Raw genomic sequence first — 20,863 nt, 5'->3', positions numbered from 1 at the left:
TGTTCAGTATATCATCTCAAGAGTATAAAAGGCAAATATTTTAACAGCAAGTTGGGAGGAAATCTAGTGTCTGAACCTGACTTGAGCCTTTTCCACTGATGTCTGCTGTGCATGAGTCACTTTTTGAAATAAACTAGAATGAGCTAGAGATTACTCTCTGCAGGGTTTGAATTTAGCAGTGGCCTGAGGACACAACAGGCCAAAAAACCTTCTCTGAGCAAGTAGCCCTAATCATTATAAAATATGTGCCTATATAGGCTATGACTTTCTGCTGTGGATTTTTTTTTTTGGCGGGGGGGGAGGCACTGTGTTAACTACCCCTAGGATTTCCTTCCACCAGGAATAGTAACAGGAGCAGGATGTGAAAGGGGATAGGAGGGGGAGGTTTGTGCCTATGTTTGTATCTTTTTCTTTAAAAAAAAAAAAAAAAAAAATCTGAAAACGCCTGGGTGGATTTTCAGTTTTGCTTTTTTTAATCTGCTTAGGTTTTTTTAATCTAGTATTTCTACCTGGAGAAATTCTGTGGCCAGCTGAAGGTCTGAAAGAACATAAGAATGGCCATACTGGGTCAGACCGAAGGTCCATGTAGCCCAGTATGCTGTCTTCCGACAGTGGCCAGTGCCAGATGCCCCCAGAGGGAATGAACAGAACAGGTAATCATCAAGTGATCCATCCCCTGTCGCCCATTCCCAGCTTCTGGCACCAGAGGCTAGGGACACCATCCCTGCCCATCCTGGCGAATAGCCATTGATGGTCCTATCCTCCATGAACTTACCTAGTTTTTTTTTTTGAACCCTCTTAGGCCTGGTCTAAACTGCGTTGGGGGGGGGCAGGGGAAATAGATCTACGATGCGCAACTTCAGCTACAAGAATAGCATAGCTGAAGTCGATGTATCTTAGGTCGACTTAGAATCACTTACTTTGCGTCCTCACAGCGCGGGATTGGCGGCCGCTGCTCCCCTGTCAACTCGGCTTCTGCCTCTCGCCGTGATGGAGTTCTGGAGTCAACAGCAGAGCGATCAGGGATCGATCACTACCCACTCATCCAGCGGGTAGTGTAGACGTAGCCTTATAGTCTTGGCCTTCACAACATCCTTTGGCAAAGAGTTCCACAGGTTGACTGTGCGTTGTGTGAAGAAATACTTCCTTTTGTTTGTTTTAAACCTGCTACCTCTTCATTTCATTGGGTGACCCCTAGCTCTTGTGTTATGAGAGAGAGTAAATAACACTTTCTCCACACTAGTCATGATTTTATAGACTTCTATCATATCCCTCCCTTAGTCGTCTCTTTTCCAAGCTGAAGTCTTATTATTCTCTCTTCATATGGCAGCCGTTCCATACCCCTAATCATTTTTGTTGCCCTTTCTGAACCTTTTCCAATTCCAATCTTTTTTGAGATGGGTTGACCACATCTGCACGCAGTATTCAAGATGTGGGCTTACCATGGATTTATATAGAGGCAATATATTTTCTATGATTTATCCCTTTCTTAAATATTCCTAGCATTCTGTTTGCTTTTTTGACTGCCACTGCACATTGAGCGGATGTTTTCAGAGAACTATCCACAATGACTCCAAGATCTTTCTTGAGTGGTAACAGCTAACTTTTATATATATATGTTGGGATTGTTTTCCAATGTGCATTACTTTGCATTTATCAATATTGAATTTCATCTGCCATTTGGTTGCCCAAGTCTGCCTGGGACTTAACTATCTTGAGTAGTTTTGTATCATCTGCAAATTTTGCCACCTCACTGTTTACCCCTTTTTCCAGATCATTTATGAATATGTTGACTAGGACTGGTCCCAGTACAGACCCCTGGGGGACACCACTATTTACCTCTCTCCATTCTGAAAACTGACCATTTAGTTAAATGATAGGAAACAAAGGGTAGGAATAGTTACCAGTCCATGAGAGGACCTTCCCTCTTATCCCATGACAGCTTACTTTGCTTAAGAGCCTTTGTTGAGGGACCTTGTCAAAAGCTTTCTGAAAATCTAAGTACACTCTATCCACTGAATCCCTCTTGTCCACATGCTTGTTGACCCCCTCAAAGAATTCTAGTGGATTGGTGAGACATGATTTCCCTTTACAAAAACCATGTTAATGTGGATTGTGACATGTTGTGGTGACACCTGAGAGAATGTTGCTTTTATTGAGGTTTAAATAAAATAAAACAAGTTCTAAACATCTAACTAACTAAAATACTTTGGAGAAAAGCTCTCTATTAAAATTCAACATGTCCACTTCATTGTAAGGGCTCAGAGCACTCAAGATACACTTCTGTCTTGTTAGCAAAACTGAAGTTCAGACTTGACATTCCTGGTATTTCTAAGGCTAAAAATCCTTAAGCAAATTAAAATATTCCCACCTTGAAGATGTATTCAGTTGATCATCTGAGAAATGTTGAGCAGATATAGAGGCCCAGAGATGAGCAACAAAATATTAGAGAGATGGAAAGGCTTCTGTGTGCGGAGAGATTGAAAGTTAGACTAAATAATTTTAAATGTAAATTAATAATCTAATCTCTTCTAGAGATGAGGCGAGGGAATATAACTTGAGGTATGTAAAACAACAAATGGTTTAGAGAAAGCTAAATAAACACAGCTGTTTACCTTCTCTCCTTGATTAAGAACAAGGGAACATACTTAAAAGCTAACAAATTTGACTGGTAAAAATATTTTTACATAAACCTGTGGAATTCACTTCAGTAAGAGATCATCATGTGCTTTGTAGTTTTCCCACATGTCCTTGATATGTATATGGGTAACCAGAGCATCCACGATTACATTGGCTAGGATAGCCATAGTCTCATGCATCACAATATAAGCCATCAACCAGAAAGCCATTTCATAGGAATGGCGATAGTGGACAGACCAATGGTCTACTTAGCTCAGTATCCTGTCTTCCAAAAGTGGGCGGTGCTAGATGTTTCTGAGGGAGCGAACAGAATAGGGCAATTTGGGTGATCCATCCTGTTACCAGTCCCAGCTTCTAGCAATCGGGTTTAGGGGACACCCAAAGCATAGGGTTGCATCCCTGACCATCTTGGCTAATAGCCATTGATAAACCTATACTCCATTAACTTAGCTAATTCTTTTTTGGACCCAGTAATATTTTTGTCCTTCACAACATTTCCTGGCAACGAGTTGTACAGGTTGACAGCGTTGTGTGAAGAAATATTGTTTGTGTTGTGCTGAATTTGTAGATTAGATACTGTACTGTCATTTTGGAGTTTGGCAATTTTTTAGTGGTTTTTTTCCAATCTGTGCAATATTGATGGGCGTCATCTTTTTTCTTTTCAATAAGTCTAAAAGTGACTTGACTGTTGTGCTCTTTCCCCCTAAAGAGGTTCTCATCACGCTGTGTAGAGTTTTAAGTTCATCACAAACATTGAGAATCTTTTGAAACAGCACATTTATTTGCATGTGATTCTGTAGGCCTGATCTGCACATTGTGTAGCCTTCTATATACGTATGCAATATTGTACATGATATTACATTACATCTGTGTATCACTTTTCATCCCAAAGGATTTCAGTTCACTTTGAAAACTGTGTAGTGATAGCTTCATATAACACGCAAGTGCACCCTACTCTGATAATATTAAACACTAAACAACACTTCAGGACAAGCGGAGAAGAACACTCCATGTCTCTGAAACAGCAGAGTGAATTTGACATAGCCAGAATGTAACTACCTAAGTCGGAATTTTCCTGAAGTAACCCTGTAAGTTTATTTTTGCAATAAGGTGTTCCTGAGGCTTAACCTCTGGAGTGCCTATCCCCTAGGTGCTTTCTCCAGACTTTGTCCCAGGGAGTTTGACCATGAGCATTAGCTGAGAGTTTAAATCCTTGGAAGGCCTGCACCAATCCAAACTCTGCTAATAACTCAAGGTGAGCAATGGGAGGAAGCAAGGTGTTCGCCGCTTTTGTCATTGAAAACCTTGCATTCATATCTTCACAAATTATTTTTGGACCATACTCCAGTGGATATCTGTCCACACCAAATATTTATCAGACTATTCAATATTAACAGTTACTCCCAGGAGCAGAAGGATCCAAGGAAGGATTGAGATGTTTGGTTAAAGCAAGAGCTCATGTTATGCCAGTAGTTAGCCAGCACTAGTAGTCCCTTGCTTTCATGAGCACAGGAATTACAATATCAGATCAGACCAGCAGATGGTGGTGTTTTTTGCTCTGTGACAGTGGCAAGTGTTGGATATTTCGGAGGAATTTGCAAGAAACCCCATAGTAACCAGTTATGGAGCCATGTGTGCGTAGTGAAACTTCCTCCTAAACCTTACGTTCGCCCTCTGAACTAAATGGTCCGACTCTTCTTTCTGGTCACATGGAAGCGACCCCAGGCTTCTGATCTTTATCCCTCTCTGAATCCTTTATTTCTGCTGTACCTTGCAACTGTGTGACCCAATTGAAAGCAGGACTCCAGGGAAGGGGGTAATCTGTGTAATATTTTTAGTCTTCCTTATACGACTCTCTTGACTGCCATTGTCACTGAGCAGAAGTTTTCATTGATCTATCCCCAGTGATGCTCAAGTCTCCTTACTAACTGGTATTGATTTAGAGCCAGCAATGTGTACAAAGAGTTTAAATTTATTCCTTCAAATTGTTCCTTCCAATGCATATTACCTTACGCTTGTCACGATTGAGCTTTTTAATTTTCCCCAAAGTATTAAGGAGGGAAATATGCAGCTTTCCTACAGAGGAAAGTACCCAGCCTCTCCAGTGGCTGTCCTTAAAATCCTGTCAAATAAAACATGTTGAAAAATGTGGTGGTTGGATATGAATCTTACAGACTTTACCATATCACGTTTGATACAAAAACATCCACTTAAAGTCTAATCAGGCCCAAAGAATACCTTGTTCCTGAACCTGTTAGAGGAAAGATGTGTTGGAGCTCTGATAATTCTTAGGAGGAAATCGGTCCTGTGTGTTTTATCCAAAATTTGGGATGCGCTCTACATTCTGACATTTTGTTTGTGGGAATTTTGGATTCACTATAAACATCAGGAAGCTGACCGTTTAAAGAGAGCCCAAACTTAGATCCTACATGCCAAACGTTATCTGTGTTAAAAAACAGGTGGATTTCCATAGTGGGGTTGGAATAGCTTAGATATGCTGTTTAATAGCTCAATGTAACACTTATATTGCTGAATCATCTCCTCTTATACTTCCTGTTGGAGAGATTCTGGCATTATTGGGGTGGAGGGGAGGAAGGGGTTGCAATATTTCCTAACTATGTCTTAAAGATACACGGTCTCCATTTCCTTTTTTTCCCACAGAAGATAAATCAGAAAACTGTTCCTTGGCACAGAAGGTCTATAGTAGGGTGGTAAGAGAGTTAAGACAGGCAGGGATTTTGACTAGCTGCAGTTGTTGACTTGTTTGTTCTTTGTGTAATGTATTGGCTTCAAACACTTTGTTCCAGGTGTCCTTTCCCTGGAGGGCTTTGGGGAGCAGCTGTGAATAGAAGTGTGTAACTTGGGCACAGTAAAACTGTTTCAAAGAATTGCAAATTTGTAAATGATGCAACTTTCTACATTTCTCAATGGGGCGTTTGTAATACGCTGGCACTCTGGCTAGTTTCCTTGTTAGAGTTTTAGTTATGGCCATACACTGGGAAGCCAATAAACCTTGTTCTCTATGATGTTCGTAGAACAGCTGTAGCTGCATCCGTCATTAGAATAAGTCAGAGCCCACATAAAGGCTTTTCACTCTTCTGCCTTTTATCTTGCTGGCAAACCTACCCACCAGTGTCTTCCAATATAAGCCTGTCAGTAAATCCTGCTACATAACTGGGAGGTTTTAGGAAGCGACATGAGTGAGCTGAATGAAGGGGCTGCTGTAAATTTTTTCCTTTTGTGCCCAGTTGTTTCTGTTAAGTTCTGACTTTTTCCTCTCACAAGAGAAAACTCCAAGTATATCTTCACACAATTCATCAACATAAGTCTTACAAGAAAGTTTATTCAGACGTTGAATTCCAAAGTTCTCCACTCCATTATTAAAGCATGATGGAAACTGGCGTCTGTTCTCTGCCATCAGCAGGCAGGGAGCACCCTCACTGCAGATTTCACAAATGGTCTCTTTCAGCAAGGTGTCCACCAGGAATGCCAATTGTAATTAACTTGCATTTCTAATGCAGTCACAATTGGTTCCTTTTGAACCATGCATCTTGCACCGTTGAAATGGCAGATCAGAGAGGGTGCCATTCCTCCGACTATTTGTTTTCTTTACTTTGCTGACCTCAGGAAGTGACAGTAAGCATAATTACAGAATTTAGTCTAATACCAACATCAGATGTATGTGAGCTCCAGAGTATGAAATTGAAAAATAAAACAGCTTCATTGCTTGATGAAAACTCCTAATATACAGATCACTTTGGGGGTTTGTTTGATTTCATGATATCCGTTTAAATAATGATTTCACCTTCCTAAGTGAGGGTTTGCGTAATGTACGGTATATGGGAGATAGTTCCAGAGACTTGTAAAATGATTCTTGTATAAACCTTATATTGTGAAAATGGGTTTCAAAAAAGATACTTAGTATAGAAAAACCATGAGTTTACTGTCCGTATAAACAATATTTAACACCATTTTCTGTGGCTTGTGTAGTCCGTTCTTTACAAAGGTAGAGCCATGAAAATCTCTAATTAGTTCTCTGTGGGACTGACCTTTCAGGTGTGTTTAGTCTTTTAACTTTGAAAGTCAGATTTTATATTTCTCAGGGCTGTCTTTCTTTTGTCTTAAGTTCTAAAATGTACATGTTACACTGAGCAGACAGATGCAGGTCGCACATCAGTAACCTTCCACGTTATGTCAGTGTTGCTGCACCATTTTGCTTGCATGTCATGATAAAAAGGAAAAGTCTCTGAAATGGAGGGCAGGCTCTTGTATAACTATATGTGGTACAATTCCATATTGAAAAGCAAATATATTATGTGTAATTGATAATTAAGTTGGTGCTGTTGAGCAACAGGTCCTGCTGGCAGCGGCTTCATCTGTAACAAATATTAATGCTCTTGAGGTTTGTGTTAATAAGTGTATGAAAAATAGAAGGTAGAAAGCAGCCATGCTGTGCGCAGCTCAAAGTAGAGTTTGGTGATATGACAAGAACATTGACTGCTGTCTTGCTTAAAGATCTTACTTCTAGTATGCCTGCTGTAGAGGGGTGCAGAATGTGGTCATAACTAGTTATTTAAAATTGCACATTTCCTTTGTGTTAACCGGGATAGTGGCTTTTTCCTGGCTCAGAATACAGCAGTGCAAGAACAGTATTCATCCATCTTGGTTAGTATAGTGTTCTGTCTTGATGAGCAGCAGTTCATTAACCTCCAGGACCAGAATCCAGCTTTGGTGCATTGATTGCAGTAGCTGGGCCCCGTTGGAGGGTGAAGTAAATTCAGAAGTAGAGTTTGATATTGAAATGTTGCAGTTGATCTGAAATGGCAATTTTGTTCAGAGCTCCTTAAAATGAGCATTCTGTTTTAAAGTATTTTAAAACTAGGGGTTTTACAGACTAATGCAAGAGATGTGTTAAGTGACATTTTAAACAAAAAATCTTGTATATCCATATTCATAAATACATGAAATATTTTGGTTTTTGAAAAATCGTAAAATGAAATCTATTCAAAATCATTTGTCCTTTTTATCACTCCCTGGGATCCATTGCACTATTCACTGTTCCATTGTAAAAATATCTAAGATCAGGATAATGAGTTAAAATAGCCTGAAGTGTGTCTGGCAAAATGTGTATTTCTGAGTTGGCATACTAAACATATCTTAAAATGGGGACAGGCCTGTTCTGTGGCAGAGTTGGGCATGTCTGTAGGAGTGAGCTTTTTACCACCTTGTAGTTTTGGAACTGCTAATTTCTTTAGTTTTGTTCTTTTTGGGGGGGGGGGGGGCAGGGAATCAGCAAGATGCCCCAAAATAAATCAGTGGCTTCTAGCTATGTTTTTTTAAAGAACTCTTAAGCCAGTGGGAATAAAGGATCTGAAGCTATTGCTGAGGTCACCTCAGGACTTGCAATTAATCCAAATGTTAAGAAGCATATTTGAGATTGTTGCTGTTACTAAGGTTTCTGTTAACAAAATGTTAGTTTATTTTGTAAAAAAACTCCTAATTTCAGCCACACGTCTGACACTCTATCACATTATCTGTAGTTGAAAGAGAGGTTTTGGTGCTTTGTGTCTTCCAAGCAGCTTGATCATCTGTTCACCTGAGACCTCCAGGAAATGGAAAAACAGGGTCTAGGTGTGTTTCACTGTGCATTCTAGAAATATAGTACTCTAGATACCTGAAGCATAGGCCACTAGAAATGCTCAGCTTTTGTTTCTCAAAATGGCTGCCAGATGTGTTGTCTCTACTGAATCCCCCTGTGTTTTTGAGACCAGAAATGGTGGTTACCACCACTCTGGAAGACTGAAGGAAAAAGGCAGTAAAAACCATTCTTAGAACCTGTGCAACTCAACATACAGAATGTGAACCTGACAGCGTCAATGCCTGTGGACGACTGTGTCAGGATGTTTGTAAGCCTTACCCAATGTATGCTACGTCATTGTTTGAAAAGAGGAAGTCTGTTTTATAGGTTAAACTTAGAAGTTGAGGCCGGACCCTGTGCCTGGGACCCGCTGCTAGCATTGGGGTTCTCTATGGAGAAAATACCTACAGCTTCAGAATATATGGTGGCAGACTCACTGAAGAAGCTGCTATCTGAGACATCTTTAAAAATATTTGTTTGCAAAGACTAACTTACAGTAGAACATCTGTGACTTTTGCTAGCTTTATATTGGCTTGTCTAAGTGATGTCACTGAGCCTTGTAGTAAAAAGGACTTTCATGAATTATAGAAGAACACTTGACTAGCAGTCACTTATTTCAGGCCTCTGCTTTTTAGTGATTGGTATTTAAAGGCTAGTTAATACTAATGTAGTAATTGACTCTTCTGTATTACCTTGTATCAAAAGGTCTCAAAGCACTCATCAAAATAAGGCCTCAGTCCCTTAAGTTCAGGTACTTATATGGCCCCCATTACTACAGTAGCTGAGCTCCTCAGTCTTTTCATGGGTTTATCCTCACCAGACCCTGGAAGGCAGGGATGTGCTATTCTCCTCATTGTACAGATGCAGAACAGACACAGAGGCTAGGAGACTTGCCCAAGTCTCCCACTTCCTATGCTAGTGCCCTAACCAGTGGATTTACTCTCTGCAGGAAAGAGTGATCCCTGGGCTGAAGTACGTATTGCATCATTGAATTTTGGCTAACAACTGCAGTAAATTTATACAGAGTTAAAATACAAATAAATACACTTTGAAAACAAACTACATGGAAACAGAGTCCTCTGTTTATCTGACAGCAGTTCTGTTTCCTCCATGACAGTTAGTGACCTGATTAAACCATAACTTGTGCAGGAAAAAAGATCTCAGTTGAAAATTACCTTTTTAAAAACATTAACAATATAAATGTCTTGGGGGAAAAAAGATTTAAAAAACCCCAAAACCCCTCAGACATCTCTTACGCTGTTGTAACATTGAGAGAAGGCTGGAGAAGGGCCAGATTTCAAAATCCTACTGTCTTGGGGGTGGTGGTGAACTTTGTCCCCATCACCCCTTGAACTGGTTTGGTTTAACTTGAGTTTCTCATTTAGATGTGTTTTTTTTCTTCTATGCCTGCTTATGCTGATTTTTGTCAACAAATCTTGCAAGGGCAACTTTTAATTCAGTTCAGTTTTGATATGTATTTGTAATTTATAAGTTTGTTCACATTTATTACTGATGTGAGACTAACTTCCACGCCCCTAAAATCTTCGCAGTTTTCCAAATTCTCTGCCACGTTTCCTGCTTCAGCCAGCCTGTCTGCTGGTTCTTCTGTATGCTTTCTACTGGAGCTGCTCATGGCCACAGTCCAGGATCCTAGCAAATATTTTTATACAATTCTGTTGCTTCCAGAAAACTGAAAGAATTGTAGTTAAGCCATATGAAAAGGGTTTCCACCCTTCCCAATCTGTGATCAAGCGGTAACTTTGTAATTCTTTCACCCATGGCCTTATCACGTAGACTGGAAGGAGGAGTGGACGAAGGAGATTAAAATATAGTGGGAAGGAAGGTACAGAAAATGCTATTCCAAGGAGTATAGACTTATACTGCATACATGAGTCAAACATCTCTCAGTTTTGGAGATATTCTTGTTGACATGGTACAGTATCTGTTCATTAATGGCCAAGGCTGATTCTTTTGGGTCAGACAAATCTTAAGCTCATAACTTCAAGGCAAACTGCATATATCATGCGTTGGTGGAATACCAGGCCTTATTATGATTGATAGTAACTAATGCAGAAAATGAATGTGTTTTGCTGTTTCTTAGCTGATTCTAATGTACTGGTAGGTATAATGCATTGCCTCTTCTCTTCCTGGGCAGGTGAGTTTCATGGCAACAACTCACTTACAGCTCACAACTACACTGGAGCTGGAGGTGTACTTTCCCAGTTATGTAAATTCACACACGTTAGCTCTTATTGAGTTTGTGCACTAAAAATAGAAGTGAATCCCAGAGGCAGGGTGGGCTAGCGATTCCAAGCCCAATCCTGTCAAGGACCCTAGGCGTGTACAGTAGTTGGGACAGGGAGTCCATCCCACCGCTCACACTACCTTTATTTTATTTTTAGCATGTTACCCACACTAGCTTTGATTGAGGTATGTCTCCTCAAGCTGGAAATTACACCTCCATCTCCAGTGTAGACACCCTCAGTTGAAGAGGGATCATGGCTATAAACTAGAAAACAAATTCTGTCACTTGTTTTGGGGACTTTTGATGTAGTTCTTTCTTGGACAAGAATCTGATCCAGTCTTCTGGCAGGCTCTAAATGAACTTTAAGACTCGACTGTTCGAATTATAAAGGTGCGTAGGTGTATATATTTAAGGGCAGTGAAACTGGCATCTATTAATGCAATGACTTACATGGCACCAAAAGTGTCGTCTGTTTTCTTGATGCAAAGGATGGGGTAAGCACCACAGTAGTGGAAAATAAGTGCTTAATATGGAGGGCTGATTTTCCCAGCAGAATATTTTAAGGTGGAAGTGAGTGTTTTATAATTAGATTATAAGATTTTATAATTTGCTTCATTGGTGATAGAAGGTTTATTACAAAACTGCCTACAGAGGGAGCACAGTCCATGAACCTGAATAAAATAGAGAAGACTCCTGGCAATGGAAACTCTCAGAATTATTCTGGGCCAGCTTGAAATGTTCTCAGTGTTGCAAGCTGAAATCTGAAAGTTAAAGTGTGTCTTGTATTCCTCTCGCAGTAACCCTCCGTTGAGTGAGGAAATGTTGCCTCCAGGGGAGTGGATGTGTCATCGCTGCACTGTGCGCCGAAAGGTAAAACCTCTTAACCAAACAAACTCGGTTCTTTGTCTCCCTCTTCTAAAATGTTCACTCTGTGCTATTTTCCAAACGTTTCACTCATATTTGAGTCTTTCTGCCCTTTTTCCCTCCCACCAACCTTTCTTTTCCCATCCCCACAGACATAGATGCAAAACCTTGGAGAGTTCTGCTCCAGTGTGTGTGAGATCATGGAATTGCAGAAAGTAAAGTGAAGGTTAGACAGCTTGGCAGAGCAGAGAGGTTTTGATTAGGAATAGGTGCACAGAAAACTCTAAGGAAGTCCCAAATTCCTGTACTGACTTTTATTATTAGAAATCACAAAACTGAACTTAAATCCAGACTTACAAACATTAATTTAGTAAAATACCCTCAGCAAACAGCAATTTTCCACATTAAATCTTGGACAGGAAAAAACAAACTGCACTAAAAAATCCCAGAGGGAATAATTCTGCATTGGCAAAGGAGATGGACTAGTTGTGCCTTAATGTGGCTTCCCATCTTTAGTGTCTGATGCTTTTATGGCAGTGCCTCCTGATTCTGGCTAGTAAAAACAAAACTCTGACCCCCCAACAGTTTCCATAGCAACAGACTGAAATTGCTGTGAATTATGACTTCCTTATTTGTAAGAACAGGATGGAGAGATGATTGGGCAAGATTGTGGCTTGGTTTTTTGACATGCTATTTCCCAGGAAGCTCTCCTTGCTAAATGTAAACATGATTTTGCAGCAATGACGTCTTCAGACTGTGTACCCAAGTGTTTAAAGAGATTCTGCACCAAATTATCCAGGAAACCATTCATATGACGTGCTACACAAATTCCCCTCTAACACGTTGCTTTCTCCAACTTGACACCTTTTATCATGGTCTCTTGCTCCTGGCAAATCACTTGTGATGCTGTTGTACCCTGAAGACAGTAACGCTTCAGAAACTTGTCTCAACAATAAAAAGGTCAGCTTAAAAAGAGCAATGGCTTTGCTTTCTCTACCTCTTTTCCTTATCTTGAATGGCTTAGCCCTCAATTTTTGCTCATTCCAGCACCTCACACAAAAGAGAAATGCTGCTTCCGAAAAACCTGTATCGGACAAAAGTCTCTCTTTCTGGTGGCTCAATTTCTTTTTTCTCTGCTCCTGATTTTCCCTGTGGTTTGGTTTTTGTTGTTGTTGGCTTTTTGTTTTTTTATTTTATTTTATTTTTTTTAGCGGGATTCCCCTCCTTTCCTATGTTCAACTGTCTTTACCCATTTTCTCCCTTGGAGGTTCATATGCTGCACGTCTCACAGCTTTCATGTAGATTGATGTGAATGCTAAATCCTTAAACTGTGCTGATGCTGCCCCTTGTGACTCGTAATAAATTATGCCCATTGCTCCTTCCAAACTAGGAGCACCAAGAAGGCTGGCTGGCTAGAGACCTCAAAATTAGGGTTGTCAAGCGATTTTAAAGGAGTAATCGCAATTAAAAAAATATCATTCAAGTATTTTTGGATGTTTTCTACATTTACAAATATATTGATTTCAGTTACAACACAGAATATAAAGTTTACAGTGCTCACTTCCTATTTTTGATTACAAACATTTGTGCTGTAAAAACACAAAAGAAATTGTATTTTTCAACTCACCTCATACCGTAGTGCAGTCTGTTTATAATGAAAGATGAACTTACAAATGTGGACATGTACAAAAAAATTGCATTAAAAAACAAAACAGTGTAAAACTTTAGAGCCTACAAGTCCACTCAGTCCTACTTCTTGTTCTGCCACTCACTCAGACAAGCAAGTTTGTTTACATTTGCAGGAGATAATGCTGCCCGCTTCTTGTTTACAATGTCACCTGAAAGTGAGAACAGACATTCGCATGGCACTGTTGTAGCTGGCGTTGCAAGATATTTACATGCCAGATGCACTAAAGATTCATATGTCCCTTCATGCTTCATCCACCATTCCAGGGGACATGCGTCCATGCTGATAATGGGTTCTGCTCGATAACAATCCAAAGCAGTGCAGACCAATGCATGTTCACTTTCATCATCTGAGTCAGATGCCACTAGCAGAAAGCATACTCCACACTTCGTCCCTCTCAGATTTTGGAAGGCACTTCAGATGCTTAAACCTTGGGTCGAGTGCTGTAGCTATCTTCAGAAATCTCACATTGGTACCTTCTTTGCGTTTTGTCAGATCTGCAGTGAAAGTGTTCTTAAAACAAATAACGTGTGCATAGTCATCATCTGAGACTGCTATAACATGAAATAAGTGGCAGAATGCAAGTACAACAGAGCAGGAGATGTACAATTCTCCCCCAAAAGTTGTCAAAATTTAATTAATGCATTATTTTTTTAACAAGCATCTGTGACGAAGCGGGACTGTTCTTAATGTTTCTTCGGAATACTGTAGGGGTGCCTCAGTTTCCCCTATGCATTTCTTAAGTCTCTAGGTGGTGGGATAAGGGGGTGTAATTGTTGCAGAGCAAAGAGCCAGTGTACATAAATGGCCGACTCTCTCTCTCCTGACAGCTGATGGCATGGGCCCTTCCCCCCGCAAGGTGAGAGCTAAAGGTGTTGGAGAACAAAGGAGTCAGGTGACCTCCCGGACCAGGAAAGGGACAAAGCCCAGAGGAGGAGGGGGTGGAGAGTGAGTCAGTTGGGGGCTGGCTGGGGATGAGGCCTGAAGTGCAGATGTGGTTGTCTGGCTCACTGCCCCCGAAAATGGACCCGGCTGAGAGGTCTTGTTCTCTGTACTTACAAGCTCTGTTTTAGACCGTGTTCCTGTCATCTAATAAATCTCTGTTTTACTGGCTGGCTAAGAGTCATGTCTGACTGCAAAGTTGGGGTGCAGGACGCTCTGGCTTCACCAGGAGCCCGCCTGGGCGGACTCCCTGTGGGAAGTGCACGGAGGGGCAGAGGATGCTGAATGCTCCAAGGTCAGACCCAGGAAGGTGGAAGCTGTGTGAGCTTCTTGCCCTGAAGACGGTCTGCTCACAGAGAGGAGGCTCCATCAGAATCCTGCCCGGCTTTGTAGGGAGCAGTTCCAGATCATCGCCCGGGGACCACGTGACAGCATCATCAGCATGGAAGCATGTCCTCTGGAATGGTAGCCAAAGCATGAAGGGGCATACGAATATTTACCATATCTGACACATAAATACCTTGAAAAGAAAAGGAGTACTTGCGGCACCTTAGAGACTAACCAATTTATTTGAGCATAAGCTTTCGTGAGCTACAGCTCACTTCATCGGATGCATCTGGTGAAGTGAGCTGTAGCTCACGAAAGCTTATGCTCAAATAAATTGGTTAGTCTCTAAGGTGCCGCAAGTACTCCTTTTCTTTTTATGTATTCCATGTTCCTTTCCATACTCCCCCACTTTATTATGGTGGCTTTTAATTACTTTGTTTACTCCCAGCGGCTGATTCTTTGTACTAGGCATAGTGTGGGCAAATACTCTGCATGCTGCTTCGAACACTTCTGCGAATGTACTTGAGCCCTTCTGTGCACCAGCCTCTGCTGTTCCAGTCCTTAGCTTCCAGCATTGATCTCCTTCCTTACCTTCAGCTCCCCATAGACTCTCCTGAGCAGAAGTGGCCAGTTCGTGTTAAGTTGGCACATTGCAGTTTTTACTTTTTTTGTGCTCTCAAGTCATCGTTCTAATTCTTTTCTCATTTTTGAGTAGTCCTGCTATGAATGGACTCAAACGCTGCAAACCCTGCTGCGCTGTATTAGGCAGCAGAATGGTCCATTGTGTATTGTTTTAAGATCGTGGTTCTCAAACTTTGGTACTGGTGACCCCTTTCACAAAGCAAGCCTCTGAGTGCGGGGCCCCCCCCCATAAATGAAAAACGCTTTTAATTCTATTTAACACCATTATAAATGCTGGAGGCAGAGCAGGGTTTGGGGTGGAAGCTGGCAGCTCGCAAGCCGCCCATGTAATAACCTGGCGACCCCCAGTTTGAGAACGCATGGCTTAAGAGGTGTCATTGGTAAATATGGTCTCCCAAATACATTGGTTGGTTGATCTCGAGTATTAATTTGGAATCTGATGCCACTAAACATGTTACTCGTGTCCAGACTGGATTTGAATCCAAGTTTCCAGAGGCGAGAGGCAAGTAGGTGAACCTCCTCCCACACCTGGCCGCTCTAACTGCTTTCGTAGTAGTGTGACTTAGTCACACTAGCAATAACCAAATTGCTTTTACTGGCTTAAGGCTAAATGTCATGGTGAGAAACTGTTGCAATCAATGTCTTGAGCTTTTGTTCATATAGCATTTCTGAAACATGTTCAATCTTTACTTACGTATGTATCAGGGCCAGTGTACTTATTTGTATGGCACGAGTGGTAAGTGTGGCTCTTCATGTTATGCAGAAGCGAGAACAGAAGAAGGAGCTGGGGCAGGTAAATGGATTGGTGGACAAATCTGGGAAAAGGACCACCTCCCCCACAAGTGACACAGACCTGTTGGATAGGTCTAGCACCAGCATCAGGGCAATTGCACATGCCAGGATCTTGGAACGGAGAGCAAGTCGGCCTGGCACTCCTACATCTAATGCCAGCACTGAGACTCCCAATTCAGAGCAGAATGATGTAGACGAGGACATAATTGATGTGGATGATGACTCTGCCATTGCGGAAATGGACTGTGGGCAGCCCCAGCTGAAGCGACCCTTTGAGCTTCTTATTGCAGCTGCCATGGAAAGAAACCCAACCCAGTTCCAGTTGCCGAATGAACTGACCTGCACCACAGCACTTCCAGGTGAGTAAATATTGTTCACTTGCATAGCTTACAGGTCAGACATGCAACTGGTGGTTGCAGAAGTGCCCTCTGCCTTCTCTGTGCTCTTGTTTGTCCAGTTTATGCAAGTTTCTACTGACTATGTTTTTCTAATTCTGGCTTTGATGCCCCCTCCGCAAGTAGATGGTGCGGGTGTACACTCTCCTCCAGCTCCTCTTCAGATGTGGCTGCTTCACTAGAACAATAGATGAGTTTTTTTATTTCGCTCCAGGGCATGCAGCAGGACTTGGAAACCTGTTTAATAGCAAAATGCCGGACTGGCCGGAACTTCAGTAGAGTTTAACAGAGTAGTGTACAGCTGCTCTCGGACGCCCTCTGCCAGACCAAATGACACTGGCCAGAGGATTTTACCGGCCAGAGGAAGTCTCCTTGTATTTTGTTAGGATTGTTAATTGCCGAACTTTTATTCACTGCCATTGTATTCCTGGAATAGACTTTCAGACTAAGTAACAAGTTGATAATTTGAAAACTCAGTTTAGCCTAGATATTATCTCTGACTAAATCTAGATGGCTGCTTGCTTTTTTGGCTCATGTCTACAAATAACAGGCCTGCCTTCATTTTATTTTTGTATTCCTCATCTCCCCTTCTTTTAAATTGATACCAAATTTAAGTCACGGCTGTGGTGCCCTAAGTAGCTTTGCTAGCCTCTTCCTAGGTAAGTGTGTTTGTTTCTGCTAGAGTTGGATGTGTATATCCGTTTGCTCCAGTTACAGTGATCAGAATAGGATCTCTGTTACACACAAGTAATGCAAAACCTTTTAATTTACTTTTCAGGAACTAGTAAGAGGAGGAGGAAGGAGGAAACCACAGGAAAGAATGTCAAGAAAGCACAACATGAGTTAGACCATAATGGTCTGGTTCCCTTGCCGGTAAAAGTCTGCTTCACATGCAACAGGTACCCAAGTCTCTCACTTCTGGGAGTTTCACTTGGTGTGGATGAAATTCTATTGTTTGTGAAAAGTTTGGCATCCTCTGCTTAAATACCAGTTTTGATCTCAAAAGGCATTGGATGAGTAAAAATTGTGTAGTAGTGAGTGTAATTTATGGTGCATGTAGAGGGTGTTAGGAGAAAATAACGCTCAGAAACAAAAGGCAGAAAATCGCTGACAAAGATGCATGCCACTAGATTATGCAAGGGAAACTCAGAAATGGTTAATCACAGAACCACAGAGCTAAATATTTATACAATCTTGGGTTGCTGGAATAGTAAACCATATCCATGAATTTACATCCCAGCCCAAAAAGTCAGTTTAATTGATAGTCTAAATCAAATTAAAATATTATTGTGGAAACCGAATCACAGTACAGCTATGCTCAGTGTCTTCTTTCACTCTAAGTGAGCTGTGGGAAGTGAGGAGGAGCTTCAGGTAAGCTTTAAAAAAAGAAACCTACGATGAAGCTGATGGCTTCATTAAATGAATTGTGTGTGGCTGGGAAGAACAAGCGTATTTGAAAGAGACCCCCTCTCATGTCCAGTTTGTTTTGATGACCTCTTCCGTCTCTCTGAAGTAAAAGTTCTCGGTGCAACATAATATACCTCTCTGAGGAGTGGAGTAGTTGGGAATAATTTAACTCCCTGGAGGTTGCTCTTAGGGTCCATGAGTTTCCTTGGTAATGGGCCTACTGGCCAAAGCAGTAGTGAATGAGAGCAGCTTGTTCAGAACTGTTTATACAGCTTCTATGGAGTGCCTGGGGAACAAAGGACACTGCCAGTCCTACCCAAAGGATTTTACAATCCAAGGCCCCCATCCTGCATTTGGATTTGCATGGGCAGATCTTTGTGCCCATTTGACTTCAGTCCAGTAGGACTCCACACAGATCAATTACCCCATTGTTGTCTAATTTTAGACAATAGCAACAAATAATTCAGGGGAAAGGGAGGATGAGAGCTACAGTAACTTTATTAGGTTACATAAATTGTGTGGCTGGGGCCACTTCAGTCTCTTCCTAATTATTGGCTACAAGTGATCCCTCCCCTCCCACTTGTAGCATAGGAAGGTGGTGAGCAACATTAATTTTGGTTTTCTAGGAAATAATAAAAATAGCAGCTGTTTCCCTGTTTCTTTGCAGGAGTTGCAGAGTGGCACCTCTTATTCAGTGTGATTACTGCCCCCTGCTGTTCCACATGGATTGTCTTGAGCCCCCTCTTACTGCCATGCCCCTGGGCAGATGGATGTGTCCAAATCATATTGAACACGTGGTGGTAAGTTTATAATAGTAAATGGATGTTAAAAGGACACGGTCAGATTCAATTTTATTAATGGACTAATTTTAAAAAAAACTTTGAAAAGAGTTTATTGCTTCTCCATTAGTATTTCTAAGGATGTTTTCAACAAGCAATAAACTGACTATACACAATGTAAACAAACTGAAGAAGTAGAATGTTGATTTTGCTAATTTTCTTTGTTATAGTAATTGGTGTTTGTGACTCTGAGAAGCTTGATTTTTCAGACAAAAATGTGATCAAGTTGGCAACCTCTGGACAGAAGAAAAGCAGTAGATGAAATGCTTATATAGAGAAGTTATTTCTCCATAGATCTCAGCTTCTTCATTCCAAAGTTCTAGAACTATCCCCCCAAAACCCCTACCCTTTCCTGAATAAGGAGTTCCTGTGTGAATCAGCCCTCTGTTCCATCTACCTCAAGTTGGTGGGCACTATTTTATAGTCAAATGTTCATATCCACTGATGGCTGGTATCTAAATACTTGTCTCAGGAGACCCACTGTTGGTGAGATTAGACAAGCAGACATTAATTTATTGGGCCACTGAAATATTTTCTTTCGATTTTTAGAGTTGTACCCTCTAGCAGAAACAATTTTATATTTTTTTATTCATAAACATAGAGGACTAACGCTGAGCTGATGGTATTGGTGGTACAGTACCAACTGACTCTGAAAGAGGCAATATTTTTTGGAACAAGTATTGGGATCTGTCATCCTAACTGCGCCAGAATTCTGTCTGCTCTTCCAGCTGAACCAGAAGAACATGACCCTGAGCAATCGGTGCCGAGTTTTTGATCGGTTCCAAGACACCATATCTCAGCATGTTGTCAAGGTGGATTTCCTGAACCGAATCCACAAGAAACACCCTCCCAACCGCAGAGTTCTTCAGTCAGTGAGGAGAAGAGGTTTGAAGGTAAGTGAAAACAGGAAACATTCTGGAGAACCTTGCTTACATGTTTTAGCATAATAAAAAGGCAAGTAACAGGCATGCCCTAGTGTGATGGATTATCAAGACTTTCTCTAGTCTTTGGTGTGTCCTGAGCAGGGCTAGGAAGAAGTGACGACAGCACCTGATCTCAAACTTGGGAGTGGAGCACGGCTGTTTTCTGGGAGCTACATTTAGCTATCCAGCCTCCCAATTAAGTAGCATTACACAGTTTTGCCACTTGGTGGCAACTACACATCTTTCAAATGCAACTTTAAGAAATGCTCTTGCCTTTCCCGTGAGTTGCCCTCATGCTTCAAAATTGGAAGGTTTTTAAGTTGCTAAGAGCTGCCCATATTACTGATTTGTATATGAGACAGAAGCAAGCATACACCATGCAACCCATCCTGTTTTTATATGCTCTAGAATGTGCAAATATTTTTCTGCAATCACAACAGGTCAGCTAGCTTAACACCGTACTGTTCAAGAGTCACTGCGGCAATTTAAAGTTAGTAAGGTTTATAAATTAAACTCCTTTTGAGTAGTAAATTTAAATACATTCTTGGAACAAGTTGGGAAGATAGAACAAAATGTGAGGGAATCTTTACTAGAACCTCCAGGCTGAGACTAGATACTTATTTGTCTGTGGGGGATGGATAAAGGATTAATGGAATCAAAGTTGCCAGGGCAGAGGGTATCCTACTAAATGTGTGGCTCAGAGCCCCAGAGTTGAACACATTGCTTTTTGTCATCTACTAATTTAGAGAAACTGAAAAGTTCTTTAACCTACCAAGCATGGGGTGCAGGCTTCGGTTTTCTTCTGCAATGTTGGAGGTGGCTAACTTCTAAAAGAGACCAGAGAGATGGAGGACCTGCTTCTGTAGCAGGTGCTGCAGTCGGAAGAACTAGCGCTGCTTCACGTGTTCTAATTTGTCAGCGAAATACCTCACCCAATCTAAATGAGTCAGAATAACTCCATATAATGGGCATTTGATGCTAAATAAATGCATTTTCCCTGCTCTTTTTATTTTGTTTGAATGGATGCATTCATGCTACAACCAGTTCACTAAGGGCTCAAGTTCAGACCTGGTATAAGCAGGTGAAATTCCATTGACTTCAGCAGAGTTGTGTCAATTTAAACCAAGTCTGCATATAGCCCTGAAACTTTCCTATTTTCTGGTGTCCCCCTTTCGTATTCCACTCTGCTACAGTGCTGACGGGTGTTGGCACAATCTCTGATTTCTTTGGCCTGGAAACCATCGGCTAGTAGTAAATTTGGACAATACTTGTTAAGAATGACTGTAGTTTAATGGCACGCACCTGTAATTATTCTAATGTCTCATCTTCCGTCCTGACAATTCAGGTTCCTGATGCGATAAAATCTCAATACCGGTTTCCACCCCCCTTACTTGCACCTGCAGCAATTCGGGATGGTGAGCTCATCTGTAATGGGGTCCCTGAGGAATCCTCACAGAAGCACCTTTTGAACTCTGAGCACTTAGCCAGCCAGTCAGAACAACAAGAGGTAAACGATGGCAGA

General features: G+C 41.3%; 1 protein-coding gene across 1 annotated transcript in view; it reads left to right on the top strand.

The window, feature by feature from the left end:
• PHF12 (PHD finger protein 12) overlaps positions 1-20,863 on the top strand; it is a 44,647-nt gene that overhangs the window by 9,098 nt on the left and 14,686 nt on the right. The window contains exons 3-8 of the mRNA XM_077836301.1: positions 11,321-11,393; positions 15,749-16,136; positions 16,951-17,071; positions 18,247-18,379; positions 19,147-19,311; positions 20,687-20,848. Coding sequence (XP_077692427.1) covers positions 11,321-11,393; positions 15,749-16,136; positions 16,951-17,071; positions 18,247-18,379; positions 19,147-19,311; positions 20,687-20,848 — 1,042 coding nt within the window. The remainder of the gene's footprint in view (positions 1-11,320; positions 11,394-15,748; positions 16,137-16,950; positions 17,072-18,246; positions 18,380-19,146; positions 19,312-20,686; positions 20,849-20,863) is intronic.

The sequence above is a fragment of the Eretmochelys imbricata genome, chromosome 17 (assembly GCF_965152235.1).
Source record: "Eretmochelys imbricata isolate rEreImb1 chromosome 17, rEreImb1.hap1, whole genome shotgun sequence".
Lineage (NCBI taxonomy): Eukaryota > Metazoa > Chordata > Testudines > Cheloniidae > Eretmochelys > Eretmochelys imbricata.
This window is presented reverse-complemented; position numbering and strand designations above follow the sequence as displayed.